Below are 20,915 nucleotides of genomic sequence, written 5' to 3'. Positions count from 1 at the left end.
CCATTAGATTGTCAAAGTTAACAGCAGAATATGCTAAGAGGGGTTAGGATATAGAAACAGTCTTCCCCTGGGATAGGTAGAAAATACACTAACCATAGATTTCAAGATAGAACCTCATCATTTTAAAGTTGATCCAACAGGGATCAACTAGAGTGGGGAGGGAGGAAGGAAGGAACAAGAGTTCTCAGGATAGCACACCAGTTGGGATTACACCTGTACCTAAGAGCAGGATGATTTTCCAAGGAAGGGATTGTGTGGTAAGGTGAGAAAGGTACCACACAACCCCTCCCTCCCTTCCTTCCTTCGCCCATCCGTTCCCTTCCTTTTCCCTTTCTTGCTATCTTCCTCTCTGTTTCTCTCCCTCCCTCCCCACTCCTCCCTCCCTTCCCACTCCTCTATCTATCTATCTATCTATCTATCTATCTATCTATCTATCTATCTCTTAGGTACCTGGTCTTTGTGCACTGGGTCCCTGCAAAGGGGCCTAAACAAGTGCACCACTCCTAGAGGCAGGAGGGCTGGCCTGGGCTCTTTCCTTTCCAGGCAGAAGTGCATGGGAGGTGAAGCATGTGACCCAGAGTGAGTCACAGGGAGGCTGAGCTCCCCGCCTGCGGGCCAGGCCCTCTGCCACACATCTGCCTCAGCCCAGGAGCATGAGAACAGGCAGGACTTTCCACAGAGCTCAGCATGCCGGGCCTCTAGGAACAGCAAGCTCTGCCGAGGGAAGCCACAAGTCAGAAGGTTAGGCCTGCTTTCTGCCCAGGAGACGCATGAAAATGCCACTGAGACCTAACTGCATGCTGACAGCGGGACAGGTAAGGCAGAGAGGTCAAACACACTGAGATGGTTTGAATGAAAGGAAAGTATTCCCTTTGCAAACATGGAAACAAAATGGGATCTTTTTGTCTTTTTAGGGGTTGATTTATTTGAAACACAAAGTTACCAAGACAGGAGGATGGAAGAGAGATTTTCCACCTGCTGCTTTACTCCCCAAATGGCTGCAACAGTTGGGGATGGGCCAGGTGAAGCCAAGAGCTTCATCAGGGTCTCCTATGTGGGTGCAGGGACCCAAGCACTTGGGTCATCTTCTGCTGCTTTCCTAGGTACATCAGAAGGGGGCTGGAGGGAAACTGGAACGGCTGGCACAAAAGAACTGATTCCCACATGGGATGCTGGCAGCAATGTAGGCAGTGGCTTTAACTGCTATGCCACGCTGCCAGCTCCTAAAATGAGATTTCTATGTTGAACTTTTTGGTCAATGAAGTCAATTTTCTGACAACCAGAGAGAATTTCCATTGAGAGAGGGTAGGAGATGTGATACTAGTCAGAACCTGTGACAGAATTTAGGAGGTGGGGCCTGGGGGTACTCAATCCCAAGGCCACCCCCCTGTGCCTTCTGTGTGTGCAAGTCTCTCCTTAGAAGCACGTGCTGGCAGGACCCCTTCTTCCAAATATTGCCCAACACTCCACCATCTGCTGCTGTTTAGTGCTGTGGGTGTTTGGGTCGGGGAACGGGTAACAGTGTTGGGCCCCGCCACTTCCCCTCCCTGGAGTCCAAGTGGCCTCCCAGTGTGCATGTCTGAGGCAACAGGGGCCACACTGGAAGGGGCGGGAGTGGCTGAACCCCAAAATAAAAGTGCGGGGAGGAAAAAAAAAAGCACGTGCTGGCAACACTAGCTCATCAAGGAACCGCCCTGGCATAGGCTGGCACCACCTGGCTTAGTGAGTGAGGGCAGCTGGCTACAAGGTCTAACTGGGTCTTGCATGTTCCCAGTAAGCCTATGTCAGGCGCACACGTGAGGCGTTAGGTATGTTCAAACCGTTGCCATGAAACACTATGCCTCTGGGAGGAAGAAATGCCCTGAGGGGAATGCTTCCCATGTCTGCACCTCCTCCAAGGCCTGCAGCTCCTTCTGCTGGGGCCAGGACTCTAACGAGCACAGTCAAGGGAGTGGCCCATTCTCCTCTACTTGGACTTGATCTTGAGAAAAAAAAATTCAGGTAATCCCTGGAGAAAATGTATCTTTGGGAACCCATTGAATGAAAAAATACTTCCTGTTAAGGCCCACTAGTGTAGTTATTTGTCATGAAACTGGGACACTTATAGAAGTCAAAGGCAGCTCTATTCGTGAAGGTACAGATAGGACCATGTGGGGCAGAGACACACACGTTTATGTGAGTTAGGAAGGAGATGAGAACACAGACTCATGAAGCAGAATCTCAGCTGACGCCAGCTGATACAAAATAGGAACAACAGAAGACCCAATCCAGAACCCCTGAGATTTGGGAGTTTTGTGACCAAAGCAGCCCCTGATGGAGCCCAACTTCTCTGTTACCCACTCCATACAGAGGGGGTCACCCACCCGTGAACAGGGCATGGGGGCTGTGGGCACCACATGCCTCCACACACAAAGCACTCAGAACAGCTCCTGGCACACGGTGACACTCGGCCCTGACTACACTCTAAATTCTAACAGATGAGAATGAAAAAGACTGAACACAGCGAGCTCAGAGTTCAAGCACAGCACAACATTACTCTAGGAGAGCAAGGCAAAGAAAAGGAGGGATGCCTTTTCTGCCGCCTGGATGTCGCAGTCAGAGGATGCGGAAGCAAGCAGCTATGTACAAGCTGTTCTATGGGATGAGGATGGTGAGCACCCAGCTAGGGGCGCTGAGGGAGAGACCAGGAGACTCACTGGCATGGTGCTGTATATTACAACATGTGGGGCACCTGCCTAGCATGCAAAATCAGATTTTAGGAGACAGCTGCTTTTTTTTTTTTAATTTTCATATGTGTTCCTTTTTTAGCTGTACTCCTCCCTTATCCAACCTTCAATTGTTAATCTTAAACCTCCCAGGCTCTTGAACCTAATCTCTACTAGATCTTTCCCTGATGTCCTACCCCCAGAGACCAGCATTCTCACTGCCTTTCTGCTGCTCCTCCACTTCCCTCCATGTCACACATGTGACAAAACTTTAACTTCTGGTTAGACTGCTGTAACAATCTACCAGTTTCGCTCCTGAGCCATTGTTGCTGAACAAAATCTTCCCATGTTCCTTGAAAATCATCATCTGGGTAGGAGTGAGAGGGTGCACGGTGGTGTGATGGTTCAGTGGCTGAATCTTCACCTTGCCAGTGCTGGGATGCCATGATCCCACATGGACACAACTTTATATTTCGGCTGCTCCACTTACCATCCAGTTCCCTGCTTGTGGTCTGGGAAAGCAGTGGAGGATGGCCTTTCAAAGTCCTGGGACCCTGCATCTGCATAGGAGACCTGGAAGAAACTCTTGGGTTCTGGCTTTGGATCGGCTCAGCTCAGACCATTGTGGCCATTTGGAGCGTAAAGAAGGTGGATGGAAGATCTTTCTCTCTGTATATCCTTCTTCCTGTAAACCTGATCTTCCGGGCCTGGCGCCGTGGCCTAGCAGATAAAGTCCTTGCCTTGAACACTCCGGGATCCCATGAGGGTGCTGGTTCTAATCTCGGCAGCTCCACTTCCCATCTAGCTCCCTGCTCCTGGGAAAGCAGTCAAGGATGGCCCAAAGCCTTGGGACCCTGCACCCACATGGGAGACATGGACGAGGTTCCTGGCTCCTGGTGTCAGATTGGCGCAGCACTGGCCATTGAGGTCACTTGGGAAGTGAATCATCGGACAGAAGATCTTCTTCTCTGTCTCTCCCCCCCTCTGTATATCTGACTTTGCAATAAAAATACATCTTCAAAAAAAATCTGACCTGCTTTTCCAATAAAAATACATAAATCTTAAAAGAAAAAAGAAAATCCTTAATGGGCCCTTTCTCGGACACTTTAAAATGTTTCCACCTCTTTAAGCTCCACAACCTACTGCCTTCCTCTTCACTCAAAAGCACAGTAAGGGCCATCAGGTAGTATCTGTGTGTTCACTGTTTCCCATGAAAGCCAGTGTCTTTTCTGCCCTAGAATCCAACCACTCCCAACTTCTTTGTGGTTCCCAGCCCTTGGAACATAAACATGCTTGCATACAACCTGTTTCCAGAAACCACTCCCTCAACTGTATTCCCTCCTGCCCTTGTGCCAAGTAACCCATCCTCCGGGCTCCACTTGCTCATTCCATCCATTCCCCAACCCACTTATTTCTAGACTCTTATTTCTTGTTGTTTCACTGTGTCTGGTCTGGGAGCGGTCCTTGATAAACTCCCCACAGCTAAAATGAATGGGCACTTTTCCCATCTCCAGTTACCTTCCTCCCTCCCACATCTGGTGTGGCTCCTGCCTCCTCCTGAGGCATTTCTCCTGTCCTGGCTTCTAAGATGCTTGTCTCCAGTTTCCCTTCCTCCCAGGCTTTTCCTTCCCAGTCCTTGATCTGAGTTCCTCTTCTATTCTCCTTAAACTCTGATGCTCCACAGGATCTGTTCTTAACCCTCCTGTGTCCAGGGCGATGACTACCGTTTACATGCCAAGAACTCCAAAAGCCAGGTCTCTGGCCAGAGTTGTCCTCCTTACCCAACTAAGTACTCCATGTCTCACCCTAAAGGAGCCACTAGTTCCTCAATCCCAAGATCTCCATAGTCACACTCAACACTTGCTCCCTGAATCTTATATCTCATTGAGGGTCATCACCACCTACTGTCCAAGCCAGAAAGTTGGGGTTGAGCTTAACTTCTCCCACATCTGGTCTTCTCACTTCCAGTCTTGATCCTCCAAATCCATTTTCCATGCTAACTTTACACCTCACCCAACATCCTTAATCATACAGCTCTTGTCTACCACTTGAATTCCATCTCTCATCAGGTCCCCAAATCTCCATACCAAACATACAGAACCACTTTCAACTCCCAGATTGTCCCATGTTTCATGACACCTCTGGATTTTCTTTCTCTTTTCTTTCTCTCTCTTTTTTCAGCCTGTTCTTTCCTGGCTAAAATTCTGCAGGCCACTTAGTACACTGTTTAAGTCACATGGTACATGTTCTGGAAATCCTTCTTTACTCACTAGTATCTTTCACCTTCCAGAAAGCTCTCTTGCCCCCAGTTAGCTGAATCAGCTCCATCTGTCACACACTTCCACTGTAACCTGGCTGTGCCCCTGTATGAAATGTGCTTACTGACTGACTTGCGCCTCTTCCTCACTAAACTGTGGGCTTAACTAGGGATGGGTTTATTCATTTTTCAACTCTAATTCCCTAAGAGTCATCAGTGACTACTTCATAACAAAGGAATAGTGGCAAGAAGCAATACTGCTGCAGACTGCATGCACGTGAGGAGAATCACGGCAACCCTAAATATCTACAGGCACAGATACATATACAGTGACAAGGCCATGTTGAAATGGGTTCACTGTGTGCATGGGTGGGTGGGAAATGTATGAAATAATTCAACTGTGCAGCACTTAACAGGAATACATGCTAATAAACAGAATATTAGCAGCTGTATTGCTACACAAACATCTTAAACTGCATTTAGACAAACTAAGATAACTATCATATCACGTTATCGTTATGTTCTTAGGGGGACAACTACCATGACATAAGCAGACCATCACTGACCAAAATGGTACTATCTGGTGCGTAACTATTTATAGGTGATAAAAAAATCATTTGTTTTTTTCTTTACTTTAATTTCTCCTTTGCTTGCAAGTTCCTGTGCATTCTTCATCATTCTTGCTTCAATTCAAATAACTTATTCTGCTCTTTTAAGCAGCTCTCTTGCATATCATAAAATTTCTCCATATTCTAACTCAGTATCCAAGACAGTATTCCCAATAATCCTATAATCGACATTCTGAGTATGAAAGAATTCTAAAGATGGACAGAATTGCCAACTACCTTACATTATCAAGTTCCATTCAGTATTTTCTGTAGATTCAATGATGTCAACTCTTTTAGCTCTCTCATTTATGGTAACATTTTTCATCACAACTAAACTCCTGAGGAAACTAACCTGATGAAGAGTAAGGTTTCCTGGGCCCGGCGGTGTGGCCTAGCGGCTAAAGTCCTCGCCTTGAACGCCCCAGGATCCCATATGGGCGCCAGTTCTAATCCCGGCAGCTCCACTTCCCGTCCAGCTCCTTGCTTGTGGCCTGGGAAAGCAGTTGAGGACGGCCCAACGCTTTGGGACCCTGCACCCGCGTGGGAGACCTGGAAGAGGTTCCTGGTCCCGGCATCGGATTGGCGCGCACCGGCCCGTTGCGGCTCACTTGGGGAGTGAAACATTGGATGGAAGATCTTCCTCTCTGTCTCTCCTCCTCTCTGTATATCCGGCTTTCCAATAATAATAATAATAAATCTTAAAAAAAAAAAAAGAGTAAGGTTTCCTGAGCTCGTGGCTGTGGAGGCTCATAGGCCACACTCCAGTAGCTCCACTGGCTTTACCTCTGATGAGGGTGGCAATGACAAAGCTCACATGATGGAAGGACCACATGGCAAGCCAAGAAGCAGATAATGGCTGGGCCCAGGTCAGGCTTTTATAGCCAACTCTCCAGCTTGTAAGAACTACCTTGAGAGAACACACCTTCAGGGATTTAAGGGCATCAACTAGGTCTACTTCCTGAACATAACTGGATCAAATGTCCATCTCCTTAATACCATTAATTTCTGCCTCTAGGGACCAAATCTTTAACACATGGGCCTTTTGATGGTTTTCTCTTTTTTTAAGATTTATTTATTTTTATTGCAAAGTCAGATATACAGAGAGGAAGAGAAACAGAGAAGATCTTTCGTCCAATGATTCACTCCCCAAGTGACTGCAAAGACCAGTGCTACACTAATCTGACACCAGGAGCCAGGAACCTCGTCCATGTCTCCCATGTGGGTGCAGGGTCCCAAGGCTTTGGGCCATCCTCAACTGCTTTCCCAGGCCACATGCAGGGAGTTGGATGGGAAGTGGAGCCACTGGGATTAGAATCAGCGCCCATATGGGATCCCAGCACATTCAAGGGAAGAACTTTATCAGCTAGGTCACCACACCAGGCCCTTTTAATGATTTTCAACATCCAAAGTAATTATGCAGACCAGAGCCATCAGCAAATTAAAATTTACAAAATAGGGCACTATAATCTCAAATGAGATTGGTAATTAACACTCATAGGAATTAATTTTTTAATAGTAACTTCAATAACTCCTTGTACATTCAGATTGCTGAAGTGTTGTTATTTTAAAAGGGAGCCAATATCAACTGCTGCCCACTTTTAATTTGTGGTCATTCTATCCTCTCTCTAGATCTTCATATGTTAAACTTTAGGTCATTACAGTTACTCTTCATTTTGTCGTTTGAATTAATTTGAAGATAATATAGATTTTATTGTTGAAAATAACAACCTATTTTGATGCTTTCAGAATAGTTTTAAAATAATTTGCAGCTGAGCATTCCATGGGTTAGGCATACTTTAAAAATTGCTTTAAAATAATATAATCTTTGTTTTAATATAATCTTCTTTTAAAAATGTTGAAATAGTTCTATCATAAGTCCATTAGCTATAGAAATTACTAAAATGTAAAATTAACAAAGACAAGCATTTTTTTAAATTGTTTTTTCAATTACAAGTTAAAGCTTTAGAACATTTAACTGTCATCTATCACCATTGTTGTTATATATTCCTTGTAATTAATTGCATTTGTTTCTGGATCAATTGCAGCAGACAACATCTCTTCCATTTCCTCTTGAGAAAAAGGTTCGCCTGGGAAGGACAAGAAGGGAAATTCATCATTGACAATGATCTGATTTTTTTTCTTTCTCTTTCAACAAACCAGTTTCACTGCCAGGCAGCCTCACAACCCCCCAATGTCTCACTAGCTACTCTCTTGTGAGTTACAGAGCAGCATATGATGACAGTCCAGAGGTCCCAGAAGCATGTTACTCTGGCAGACCTGAAATCTACTTTACTGTGCAGGTATCATAGAATAGCAATCTACAGAACCTAGCACTTCAGCCAAAACAGCAAGCAGACAGCAAAGCATCATGAACCAGGCTTACTTGTTTAATTATTTAAATTGAAACTGTTGAGACTGCCAAAGGATTAACCCAAAGGACAACCTTATGGGGCATATAATCATTATTTAGTAAAAGTACGAAGAGATGATTAAATGTTCATAATGCAAAATTGCTGAAGAGGAGACAATAGCAACTGGAAATTGTAATGATTTCATCTCTAAATGTTTCTGAACTGGGTCTGGCCAACTTAGTGAAGTCATAGATGCCATTCATCTACTATTGAAAAATAGCTGGGTCCAGTGTTGGTGTCAAAGCACCCTTAAAGTTGGGCAGAAAACTTTAAAAGTTGGGCTTTAATTGGATGCAGGAAACAGTGGAGGGACCATCTTAGAGATTGGTTTCACCATGATGAGTGGCAAACTCAGGTGAGCCGGCAAGGCTGCTGACCACTTAACACAGTATTTTGTCCTAATATTAAATAACAACAGATACAGCCTCATCACCATCTCATCCGTACACCGCTTAACCCAGGCAGGCGAGCTATCAAAGCCTTAGGCTTACCTGCTTTACGTGCTTAAGTCACCCGCCATTACAAACAATGCTTTCTTAGTAGGAGTTCAATTATTACTAGATAAATTATTCAAATGACAGTTTTGATGACAATGAACATAGCATTGTCAAATAAGAGAAATGTACAGAGTTGCTCTGAAAGCATGCATATATCCTAAGAAAGAAAGAACATCTGAAATCCTAAAATGACCAATTTGGTATTCTTGTTATACTTGACTGCTAAATACTAAACCTACTGCCAAATGAATTTTGATGTATGTCCTTAAAAGAACACAAATCACAGAGGAGTGGGAGTTTATCCCACACCAAAGTGCCTAGGTTTCATTCTCAGGTCCTGACTCCAGCATTGCAGACCACAGGAGGCAATGGTAAGGGCTAAAGTAATCCAGTTCCTGCCACCTACATGGGAGACCCGGACTGAGTTCCCAGCTCCTGCCTTTGGCCACTGCCAGCACTAGGAGAGGGAACCACCAGATGGGAGCTCTCTCTGTGTTTTTCAAGTAAGATAAACCACGTTAAAAAAAAAAAAGTATAATAATGTGCTCGTTTTGGCAGCATATATACTAAAAAAAAAAAAACTATAATAGTAACATTGATTGAGTACTACTGTGAGCCAGTCACTGATATAAGTATCTCACATATACATTAATAAACTAATCTCCCAATCACCTCATGAGAGGTGTTACTGTCCCCATTTACAAATGACGATGCCAGTAGCACACAAAGGAATGAGGCAGACTGTCCCAGCAAGTGAGCAGTAGGCCTAGTGTCCAAATGCCAACAATTAAGTTCATGATGTAAGGCGAATGACCTATATACTCTACTACTTAGAACAATGCCTTGTTCCCAGTAAAAATACTGAAGGTAGCCACCTGCTTTCTTGGTAAAGAAAATGGATTTATAATTTTTGATGAAGGATGAAAGGAAAATAGTTTAATGGCTAAAAGCCAGACCTGCCTTGGTTCAAGTGCAGGCTGTCTTTCACTAGCTTTAAGATCTTAGGAAAGTTGCTTAACATCCCTGCTCTAATTTCCCTGTCTATAAAATGGATGTGATAATACTACCTGACATTGCATAGGGCAGTTATGAGGATTAAATGTTATTACCTGGCACATAAGTAGCAGCATGTTTAGTGTTTGTTTAAAAACTTTTTTGAGATCTTCCCTGCTGCTAAATGCTATCTGATGCAATACACATTCCTGGACACATAGGAACTTTTATCCTGTAGGAACTTGATTTAATGTGATTTACCATGTCTATATATGACTTCTTGGGCATTTAGGCTACATATTAAACTGATTAATGTGGTTGATGCTGTATTGGTATTATGAAAAGACTGTGCAAGTAAACTTAATATATATTTTTATAAAGCACAGATGTACTTAAAAACAATTTCTGGAATGTTGAGACTCTCAAAGCACCACAATTTTTTTTTTACTAGACTAGTCAATTGCTATTATCCTTGGCTGACTGTACTGCTAACATACAATAACATCCTAGATTTGTATAGTACTTCTACATCTTACCACCAAACACATTAACTCAATAAGGTGGAAGATATTTAGTAATATTTGTTGAATAACTTATGGGCATGTATATTCTTATCTGAAAATAACTGTTCTCTACTTTCTCCACTGAGTTACTCAATAGTTGACCGTTTTTTAAAAAAAGATTTATTTATTTTTATTGGTAAGGCAGATTTACTGAGAGAAGGGTAGGCACAAGGATCCTCTAAATGGTCAAAATGACTGGAGCTGAACCAGTCCAAAACTAGGAGCCAGGAGCTTCATCTATGTCTCCCATATAGGTGCAGGGTCCCAAGGCTTTGGGTCATCCTCTATTGTTTTCCAGACCACAGGTAAGGAGCTGGATGGGAAGTGGAGTAACTGGGGCATGAACCAGCACCCATATGGATACAAATCAGCATCTATAAGGGATACTTACAGGTGGAAGATTAGCTGATTGAGCCATCGTGCCGGCCCCTCAATTATTGACTTTTAAGTATTACTAACTCACTGTAGCTTTTCAGGAATTATCACATAGCACTTCCAACTAAACCACACATTTAGTCTATTCCTGTTTTCCCTGTTCACACTGTAGCAATGTAGCACTGTTTTCCCTGTAGCACTGTGAATGCACCCACCATCAATTACCATTGTCATGAGCTTTGACTCAGCTCTCACCTCTGTCTCCTGCTCTGCTACTCAGTGATGCCCTGGATCCCACCCTAGGCTACATTACAGTATCAATCCCCTCTTTCTAAGCTCATTGTCAGGTAAGGCCTTAACTTAAAGTACATTCAAAATGCTGAAAAGGTCTACTAATTGATCTCCCTACATAACCCCTTTTTCACTTACCTAACAAACCTTCCAACACCAAAATAGCCTCGCCACAATCACTTACACTAAGTGGCTCGCCTGCTCGAAATCTCACAATGTATCTCCATTACACACAGGGCAAGTTCCAAATTTCTGAGTTCAAGTTTCCGTACTTTGGTTCCAGTAAATCAATCTAAAGTAACTTCCTACTAATTGCTAACAGAATATCCAAGCCTGTCCTCTCAGTGGCTTGTGAAATACTACATTCATTCCAGCCTTCTAGTTTTGCTCATGCTGTTTTACCCATCTATAACATCTCTTTTTTACCGGCCCCCCAACTCATTCATTCATTCATTCATCAAACTTTTACTGAATCTACCTTGTATGAGGGTACTATAAAGCCTAAGACTACTTCCGTTCCCAACAACTCATATAAATTCCACTTTCCCAAGGAACCCATTTCCTTAAGTCTTCCAAGTTCAAGTAACCTGAAGTAGCCTACATTTATCTTCTGATTTTTTTAGTTGTCTTGTACTGTGATTTGTTTCATAGTTTCATTTTTCCAATGGATGGCAGTACTCAAGAGGGAACACATTGCAGTACCATTATACCTTATCACATTTATTAAATACTAAACATGCAATAGGTACATTAATTAAATTGAACTGTTTTGATTAATTCAACTAAATTTACATTACCTAATGTAATCTAGGATTTCCTTTTCATGAAAAATTTAACATTAGAAAAGAACTAACTGGACAACTACCCGAAACAAACGATAGCAGCAAAAAATCGCGGTGAATGGAACCAATGGACATTGGGAGGGTGACATCATCCTCAGATCAGTGAAATCCACAGCATTTCAGAACTATCCAAACCACTTGGACAGAGCCCTCAGAATATGTACACATTAACATGTACAATACTGTGGGTTGATGTGAGGTGGTGGTTCCTCATTCTTGGGTACTGAGGCGTGCAGAAAGTTGTGAGTGGTATTCCCCTTTGTCTCTCCCCTTCCCTCAGAAACAACAAGATAGCAAATTTTGAAGCAAAGAGTATAACCAATTTCTCCCTAAACCTTGATCCTGCCAACCTCAAACCACCATGTAATCATTATAAAGAATAAAATTTATTAAAAAACAAACACAAAAGCAAAAAAAAAGAGGCTGATGCTTAAAAAATCAAAACATTCTCATTAAAGCTAATCTCTGCGTCTGGCAGGGTAGCCTAGTGGCTAATGTCCTTGCCTTGCATGTGCTGGGATCCCATAACGGCGCTGGTTCTAATCCTAGCAGCCCTGCTTCCCATCCAGTTCCCTTCTTGTGGCCTAGGAAAGCAGTCGAGGAAGGTCTTGGCATCCTGCACCCGTGTGGGAGACCTGGAGGAAGTTCCTGACTCCTGGCTTCAGATTGGTGCAGATTGGTTCAGACCGGCACAACAGCGGTCACTTGGGGAGTGAATCATCGGACGGAAGATCTTCCTCACTGTCTCTCCTCCTCTGTGTATATCTGACTTTGCAATAAAAATAAATAAATCTTAAAAAAAAAACCTAACCCTCAATATGTAACAATGCTACTCAAATTCCCAGATGCAAGCTGACTGTCCCGTCATGCCTCACCCCTGTATCTCTATCTAATGCCCAATCAGGTCACAATGGTCCAATCCTTTGTGCATGTAGATGCAGTCCTACTTTTCCCTTACTCAAAACACTTTAACACACATGTTTTGGGGGCTGTGCCAAGTGATTCCTGACCCCAAATCACTCTGGACTCAGTGTGTGAGCCACTGAAAGGAACAAGGGAGACAGAGCTCTCTCTGTCTGGGAGAGAAGGAGATGGTCAGTGTGAGAGGGACATTGTCACGAGACCGCCTGTTAGGCTGCTGACATTCAGAGGAACACACACGTCTAAGGAAAACAAGTTCCTAAGGAACCATGTTGGCACTGACAAGCGTGCAGGCATTACACACGCATGCCCGTGGGGGAGGATGTGTATGGCTCATGTTCTATCAGCATCCAAGCTGAAACTTGTTGGTATTCTTACTTCATTGAGGTTGTATTATTTGTAGCTCTGCCAACTGAAAATCTTTCAAAAAAAGAATCCTTCTGTGCATTGATTTGAATATTCAATCTGTAAGGGGCACTGATTTACAGTAACTGATAGTTCATGTTCCTTTTATCCTATAAATACTCTGAGTAGGACAACTGCAAATTATGGAAAGCATCATGATCCCTATTAGGTCCTATGAGACAATGATCCACCTGCTTTCAACCTATCATTATTCCTCTTACTCCACAAGACAGAAACCACCCCAAAACCAAACTAAGAGAAGGGAAAAATTATTGTAATCAAACAATTCAAAGAACCTACTCTAACTTTTGAATAACTGTTGTGAAAAAGTATGAATTCCCTATCAAGCCACTGTTCTAAGCAGTGCATCAGTCTTACCTTCCTCAGTCATATACCTGATCAGTTCTTCCTTAGTAAGAAACCCATGTTTAGCCTGATCTAAAACCTATGGGAAAGCAAAGGACAGATTTAGATTTTTTTGCTTGAAAAATAAATTCTACATGATAAATGCTTCATACGCATGATTAAATTTGGACCTTACATACCTCAAAAGCTCGAAGGAGGACATCTTCTGGAATTGGTCTGTATCTATATTCATTAAAAAAAAAGAGCAAAAAATGTCACTATTAATACAGTCCTACAAAAACAAATGCTATCAACATGCTGAGCTAATAATACTTCCTTCACTGAAATCCTGTTTTGATTCCTGTCTAGGAAAGCTGGACAGCACCTTAACCCTACAGAAAATACCTGTTAAAAATCACTGATACGTTAGGTGCTATCTATTAGTTTTTTTAATCATTATGGTTATTGATTTATGTAGAGGCAAATCCTGCACAATCTACCAACTTGGATAATTACGGTTTTTTTGCTAGAAGATAATTAGGATTGATTCTTATTTATCAGTAATAATTCAAAACAAAACAATGTTTTGATGTATGATTTTGTAGCTTATTGGTATTTGATTTTGCTTTGCTTAAGTCAGACTACTGTGGTTGACATTTCTCAACACACACCAACCTGAAGTTCAGAAGCCTACTGGAAGGGTAGCTACTCTAACATGAAGGAAGCTACTCTAACCTGCACTGGTTGAGTAAAACACACAAAGTGGAATGGGAAACTCTTTTGAAATGATTGTAATTCTAATCATTATTTTTTCCTAATAATTAGTTACTTACCTTTTTTCCATTAATACTTTGGTCATCACTGGAAGAAATTTTTCATATCGAATGTATCCAGTAGGTTCTTCTTCCTCTACCTAAACATTGAAGAAATAACCATTTATTCACTCAACAACAACAATGGATGAAGCAACTGCTTCCCCCAAGAGCAGAGCTACATGCTGGAGATTTGATGCTGAGCACACTGGCCAGGATCCCTGCTCATAGAATATATCCTGGGAGAGGAAACATCTAATCAAAACCCCCACAAACACATATGTTCAGTTATAAACTTAAACAAGTACAATGAAGGGCCTGGCGCAATGGCGTAGTGGTTAAAGTCCTTGCCTTGAATGCGCCGGGATCCCATATGGGCACTGGTTTGTATCCCAGTGGCTCCGCTTCCCACCCAGCTGCCTGCCTGTGGCCTGGGAAAGCAGTCGAGGACGGCCCAAAGCCTTGGGACCCTGTGCCTGCATGGGAGACCTGGAAGAGGCTCCTGGCTCCTAGCTTCGGGTTGGCTCAGCTCCAGCCATTGCAGCCACTTGGGGAGTGAATCATGGGATGGAAGATCTTCCTCTCTCTCTTCCTCTCTGTATATCTGCCTTTCATAAAAAAAAAAACAAACAAATCTTTTAAAAAATAAGTATAATGAAGTAACAGAGTATGGACACAGAGGAGCACATAAAAAGGAAACGTTAGATCAGCAATCAGGGATGTCATGGAGAATTAACATCTGGCTTATGAAGAATGAATAGAAGGCCCGGCGGCTTGGCCTAGCGGCTAAAGTCCTCGCCTTGAAAGCCCCGGGATCCCATATGGGCGCCGGTTCTAATCCCAGCAGCCCCACTTCCCATCCAGCTCCCTGCCTGTGGCCTGGGAAAGCAGCTGAGGACAGCCCAATGCATTGGGACCCTGCACCCACGTGGGAGACCCAGAAGAGGTTCCAGGTTCCTGGCTTTGGATTGGCGCGCACCGGCCGTTGTGGCTCACTTGGGGAGTGAATCATCGGACAGAAGATCTTCCTCTCTGTCTCTCCTCCTCTGTGTATATCTGGCTGTAATAAAATGAATAAATCTTTAAAAAAAAATAAGAATGAATAGAAAATAATGCATCAAAAATGGTTTTAATGGTTGAATAGAGGGTAACAAGACAAAGACAGCGGGGAAGAGATCCCCACACAGAAGCAACCACATGCTCTGAGCTTCATGGTGGCAGATTGGAGGGAGCCATGAAGACAGTGTTTCAAAATGAGGCTGACCAGACAGAGGAGGAGCCAGGCCTTGTATAGCCTTATCACCCAGGACAGCGACTTTGGTTGTCATCCCAATAACAATGGGAAGTCACTGAGGGTCTCACAGATGTATATTCTGAGCGATGACACTGGTTGTAGGCCAAATGGCTTTTTTCAGTGGGAGAAATAGATAGGATGAGGTCTTGAATTGAAGTGATGACCATAAAGAAAAAAAAAATAACAGATAGTTTCAAGAAACCTTTAGGGAGTAAGTAGCATTTGATGAGACCTAATTGATGGGACTCAGGGCTGTATCCCCAATGAGTCTACAGGAAAAATAGGAGTCAAGGATGATTCCCAGGACCTAGAATTCTGACTTGAACAAGTACAAGGCAGAAAAAGCACATTTGGGGGCCGATCATTATCTCAGGGCTTAAACTACATGGCATGACAAATGCAACTCTGTTATACCATCACTGAGTTACAAGAACACTATACCCATGAATGAGAATGTTTGGTCCCTACCACTATTAAATGAGAATAAAATGGATCCCTGCTCATGAGTTTCACTTTGATAGAATGGCTGAGAAAAATACCATTAGCCTGAACTTCTGTGTTGGATTGTTTATGAAGGGTTGTAAATTTTACAGTCCCTGTCCAAAATCCTAAAGCCGATAGATCCCAATTCAACAGATGCGCTTTTAACAGATTTACTCCACACACACACACACACACACACACACACACGAGGAGGAGGCGAGGTGGCTATGAGTTGCTGCTCACTGTCTTTGAGGTGACCACTGCTTCTTATGTTACAGTAGTTACACCTGGTGTGTGCAGAGCCTGGCTAATCCAATAATGACAGGATGATACAATCCTGAATTTCAGAGCCCATCAATACAAAAACAATGGTCCAAGGCAAGCCTACTGCAAATTAGCATTCACACAGGCTCTATACGCTGGGAGCACTCTGCAGTCCCCTACTGCAGGTGCCTCTTAAAATGTCAATGTCATGAGATTGCCTACAGAGCAGTAATCTCAAAATGATGAGTTTCTGTTCAGACTCCTTCAGAAGCCAGAGCACCAGCCTGCTTCGCAGCTGCAGAAGCCATCTGCAGCTGAGCACCTGTGCTAACCCACAAACTGCTGCAGTTTTGACAAAGGAAGTCCACCTCTGTAATTCGAACTCACAAATGGTAACTACGGCAGTGCTTCACGGTGCTGCCCCGCGTCCCGCACAACTGGCGCAAGGCCTCAGCGGGAGGAGCTCCTGGGTGAAAATGCTGCAAATCGCTCCTCTCCAGCATTTTTGTAGAGCCAAAACTACTCACAAACCACAGTTAAAACAAGATCTCCAACCAATCAGGGTGGCAGAAAAAGCATAAATTTTCTTTGACGTTTTTTCTTTAAAGAGGGATAACGGATAAATTGTAGTCTTGTGGTTTAAAACATCTTCAACTAGGGCAGACATCATACAACTCTTTCTATGACCCGACACTGTCCTCTAGAGGCCAGACTGAATGTTTGCTTGTGTTCAAGAGATCTAAGCAACAGCATTAAAAATAATGTTATTCTAAATATAATATTCAGGGAACGTCTTATACCAGATACTATTTCATGTTATGAAAGTTTTTTCATATTTAAATGACTTCTTCATTTTAGAACAGTTTTAGATTCACAAAAAGATGCAGAGCATACACAGTTACCTTCATCTAATTTCCTCTTTTTTTTTTTAAACTTTCTCTAGGTTTATTGAGGTAAGATTGACAAAGAAAATTACATAGATTTAAGGTATACAGGAAATGCTTTAATGTACATATTCATTGTAACATGATTATCACACTCAGGCTAGATAGCAAACAGATTTCCTCTCTACATTTTTTAAAAAGATGCCAATGTCTTATTTATTTTTTTAAGATTTATTTATTTTTATTACAAAGTCAGATATACAGAGAGGAGGAGAGGCAGAGAGGAAGATCTTCCATCCGATGATTTATTCCCCAAGTGACCGCAACGGCCGGTGCTGCAAGACTAAGGGAGGGCCATCTTGCAGCCACTGGTTTATTCTCCAGATGGCTGTAAACGTCTGGTTGGGCCAGGCTGAAACCAGAAGCCCAGCTCCATCTAGGTGGTAGGTGCCCAGGCACTTGGGTCATCTTCCACTGCCTTCCATGTACACGAACTGGAAGCAAAGCAGAGAGGATCAAACTGGCCCTGCGATATTGGAATGCAGATGATGCAATGCCATGTATCAGCCTCTCTAGCTGTCTAGTGTGTGTGGTAAAAGCACTTCAGAACGGTTCTCTTAGCAAAATTTCACACTCATAATTCATTGTTGCATCAGGATTTTTTTAGTTACTATTTGGTTCAGAATTTTGAGGACTGAGTCAAAAGGGTTGGTGCAGGTTCTGGTGAAGATCCAGGAGCACAGCAGGAGGAGGATCACACAGCCAGCCAGGAAGCTTAGAGGAGACTGGGGCCAAAGTCAGGCCATTGTAACCCTCTCGCAGGAACTACCATCCAAGGGCACGCCCCATGTCCCAAGGTCTACCCTCCTGAATAGCAGCACCTTAGCAACTAACACTGTGACACATGGGCCTTTGGGTGCCGTTCAGTATGAAAGCTGATATCCAAACAATATAATCATTATTAAACACAATTTCCATGCTGGGCCTAGCAGTGTGGCCTAGCAGCTAAAGTCCTGGCCCTGAACACGCTGGGATCCCATATGGGCGCCGGTTCTAATCCCGGCAGCTCCACTTCCAATCCGGCTCCCTGCTTGTGGCCTGGGAAAGCAGTCAAGGATGGCCCAAAGCTTTGGGATCCTGCACCCGTGTGGGAGACCTGGAGGAGGTTCCTAGCTCCTGGCTTCGGATTGGCGCAGCACCACAGTGCCAGCCATTGCGGTCACTTGAGGAGTGAATCATCGTACGGAAGTTCTTCCTTTCTGTCTCTCCTCTATGTATATCTGACTTTCCAATAAAAATAAATAAATCTTTAAAAAAAATAAATTCACTGGAATAATTTTAGATAAATGTAACTTTTAAAATAAGTATTCTGTGGTTCAAAATAAAGTAAAAAGACCAAGGTGATGCTTTATTTCCTGAGACATAATGTTGGCTTTTTAAAGTAGACAAAAACTTGGCTTTTGGCACTGAGATAAAGTGGATTAAGGTGATGCCTGCAATGCTAGCATCCCAAAGAGCACTGGTTCGAGTCCAGCTTATAGTTCCCTGCTGAGGGACCCGGGAAATCAGCAGAAAATAGCCCAAGTGCTTGGGCCTCTGCATCCATATACAAGCTCCCAATAGAGATCTTGGCTCCTAGCTTCGGCCTGCCTCAGTCACAGCCTTTGGGGTTGTTAGGTGAATGAACCAGCAAAAGGAAGATTCTCTCTTGCTTTTCTCCTTCTATAATTCTTTCAATTAAGTAAATAAATCTTGAAGAAAATAAGCCAAAACTTGTTTCTTACCAAGGATATTTGATAAATGGCAGAGTGTTACTTAAGAGGTATTGATAGTTCTGAGACATCATCGACATCATGCACAAGGATTGGGAAAATCTTTTCAAGCCCTATTGGCTGACCAAGACCATGATAGCATATTCACAAACGCAGGAACATGCTGCAAAATTTGGCCAGGACAGAGATCCACCCTGTTTTGCTTTCCATCTTCTCACATGGCACTTGACAACCTCTGTTGGCCTTGATGAGCTGGTTGTCATGTCCCTCATTTAAATCTGACATGGTGTCCACTGCACAGGTATCAGCAACTGAGGAGGCCCAGTACCAATACATGCACTCTAAGGTCGGACTACATATTTTGCGATTTTTCCCTATGGCCAGGATTTGAGTCCAGTGATCCAGTTTGGGATTCTCCCAAGAAACCTCGCCTGGGTTACCTCAAACTTAATTCTTGTGTGGACCAGCTACTAAATGTGTAGTCTGTACCTGCACCAGCTAATTCACATACCAGTGAATGCAACTGCCTGGTTAGTTCCACCATAACCCCATATCTCACGTGAACTGATGGGTGTTGCAGCCTAGTACAGCCCAGCCCACTACAGGCCCAGTCTTCATGCACACCAACAGGTGCAATGGTCTAGTCATGGCAACCCCAGTAACTCCCACCAGGCCCACCCCCAGCCTCATTTTCTGTATGTGTCAGCATGTGCTGCAGCCTAACCCAGCTGGGCCCACATCTCATCTGGCTCTCCTGCATACCCATCCATGCCACAGCTTAGCTCAACCCAACCTACACCCATATTCGGCCCACACATATGCCAACAGGCGCTGCCACCTTGACCAGCCTGGCCCACCCACAGCCCTGGCTCTCATGCTCACAAGCAATAAGTAGAACTGAGCAGGGGCATGCCCATAGTTTCCTTGCCAGACATGTTCCAAGCCTTGAATCTTAATTCTGACAGAGGGTACTGCAGTCTAGCCAACATGACTTGTACCTAGTCCTGGCACTTGCAAGTTGGTGCTGCAGCCTAGCCCAGTTGGCTCACACCCATTCTGGTTCTCTCTCACACCAGCAAGTACAGCAGCCTAATCTAGCCTCGCCTATCCCCAGACCTAGTCCACATGCCAGCTGACAGGAGCTGCAGCCCTGCCCAGACCAGCCTGCTTCCCGTCCCAGCTGTCATGCTCACCAGTAGAAGCAATGACCCAGCAAGGGAAGCCCCAACATTCCCGTCCCAGCTCGCTTCCAGGTTTTATGTGTGACAGCAGGTGTGTTGGCCCAGTTTTAGATGGCCTGCCTCCAATCTCAGCATTTGCCAGCTGATGCTACTGCCTAGTTCAGTAGGCTTATCCACAGTCCCAGCTCTCACTGATGAAAGCAGCAGCCTAGCCTAGCCTGGCTTGGCTCACCCTCAGGACTTAAGTGAATTGGCGGACGCTGCGGTTCAACTTCAGCCTGCATCCTGTTCTGGCTCTCACTCGAGCCAGAATGTGCTGTGGACTGGCCTAGCCCAGCCTGCCCCCAGATTTGGCCCATATGTATGCTGACAGGTGCTACAGCTCTGTTTGGCCTGGCCTGACCCCAGCTATTACTGTTGTGGTCACCAGCAGAAGCTGCAACTTAGCAGGAGAGTTTTCCAAGTTTCCCTACCAGGCCTACTCCCAGCCCTGAATCTTACGAGTGCTGGCATGCGCTAAGGTCCAGCCTAACATGGCCAGCCCTCAGTCTTGGCACTCACTGGCAGGTACTACAGCCTAGCCTGACTGGCGCACACCCATTCTGGCTCTTGCTGGTGGGTGCTACTGCCTGGCACAGCCCAGTCTGGGCCCAGACTCGGACAACACAAATGCTGACAACTGCTGCAACCTTGCTGGCCTAGCCCATCCCCAGATTCTGTTCTTTAAAAAAAAAAAAATTCATCTCTGTCTCTTTCTTCTTGTTTTTTTTAAATGATGTTTATATAGTTGAGAAAGATGAAGATGTATGCCTATGTGGACGCCATGGTACTGGACATTCTCTGCACACCTCAACGAGCTATCATGTCTCCCATGTGCATCTGGGATGCCGTCTGCTGCACCAGCTTCAGCAGCTGAGGAGGCCCAGTTCTAACATACGTACTCCATGTTCAGACCACAGATCCTGTGATTTTCCCGTGGTCAGAATTTTGGGTCTAGTGGCTCAGTTAGGAG

At 44.1% G+C, this 20,915-nt stretch overlaps 1 protein-coding gene across 2 annotated transcripts in view; it reads right to left on the bottom strand.

Annotated features, from left to right (window-relative positions):
• Nucleotides 1–7,414: 7,414 nt before the first annotated feature.
• The window catches only part of EFCAB2 (EF-hand calcium binding domain 2), a 90,476-nt gene continuing 76,975 nt past the window's right edge, over nucleotides 7,415–20,915 (bottom strand). The window contains exons 4-7 of one of the 2 annotated variants that reach the window (XM_058669434.1): nucleotides 14,047–14,126; nucleotides 13,414–13,456; nucleotides 13,247–13,313; nucleotides 7,415–7,657 (exon numbers count right to left, since the gene is read on the bottom strand). In XM_058669434.1, coding sequence (XP_058525417.1) covers nucleotides 7,542–7,657; nucleotides 13,247–13,313; nucleotides 13,414–13,456; nucleotides 14,047–14,126 — 306 coding nt within the window. In that variant the 3' untranslated portion in view covers nucleotides 7,415–7,541. The remainder of the gene's footprint in view (nucleotides 7,658–13,246; nucleotides 13,314–13,413; nucleotides 13,457–14,046; nucleotides 14,127–20,915) is intronic. The other variant, XM_058669435.1, reaches the window with a different exon arrangement.

Source organism: Ochotona princeps, chromosome 10 (assembly GCF_030435755.1).
Source record: "Ochotona princeps isolate mOchPri1 chromosome 10, mOchPri1.hap1, whole genome shotgun sequence".
NCBI classification, from domain to species: Eukaryota; Metazoa; Chordata; class Mammalia; order Lagomorpha; family Ochotonidae; genus Ochotona; species Ochotona princeps.
This window is presented reverse-complemented; position numbering and strand designations above follow the sequence as displayed.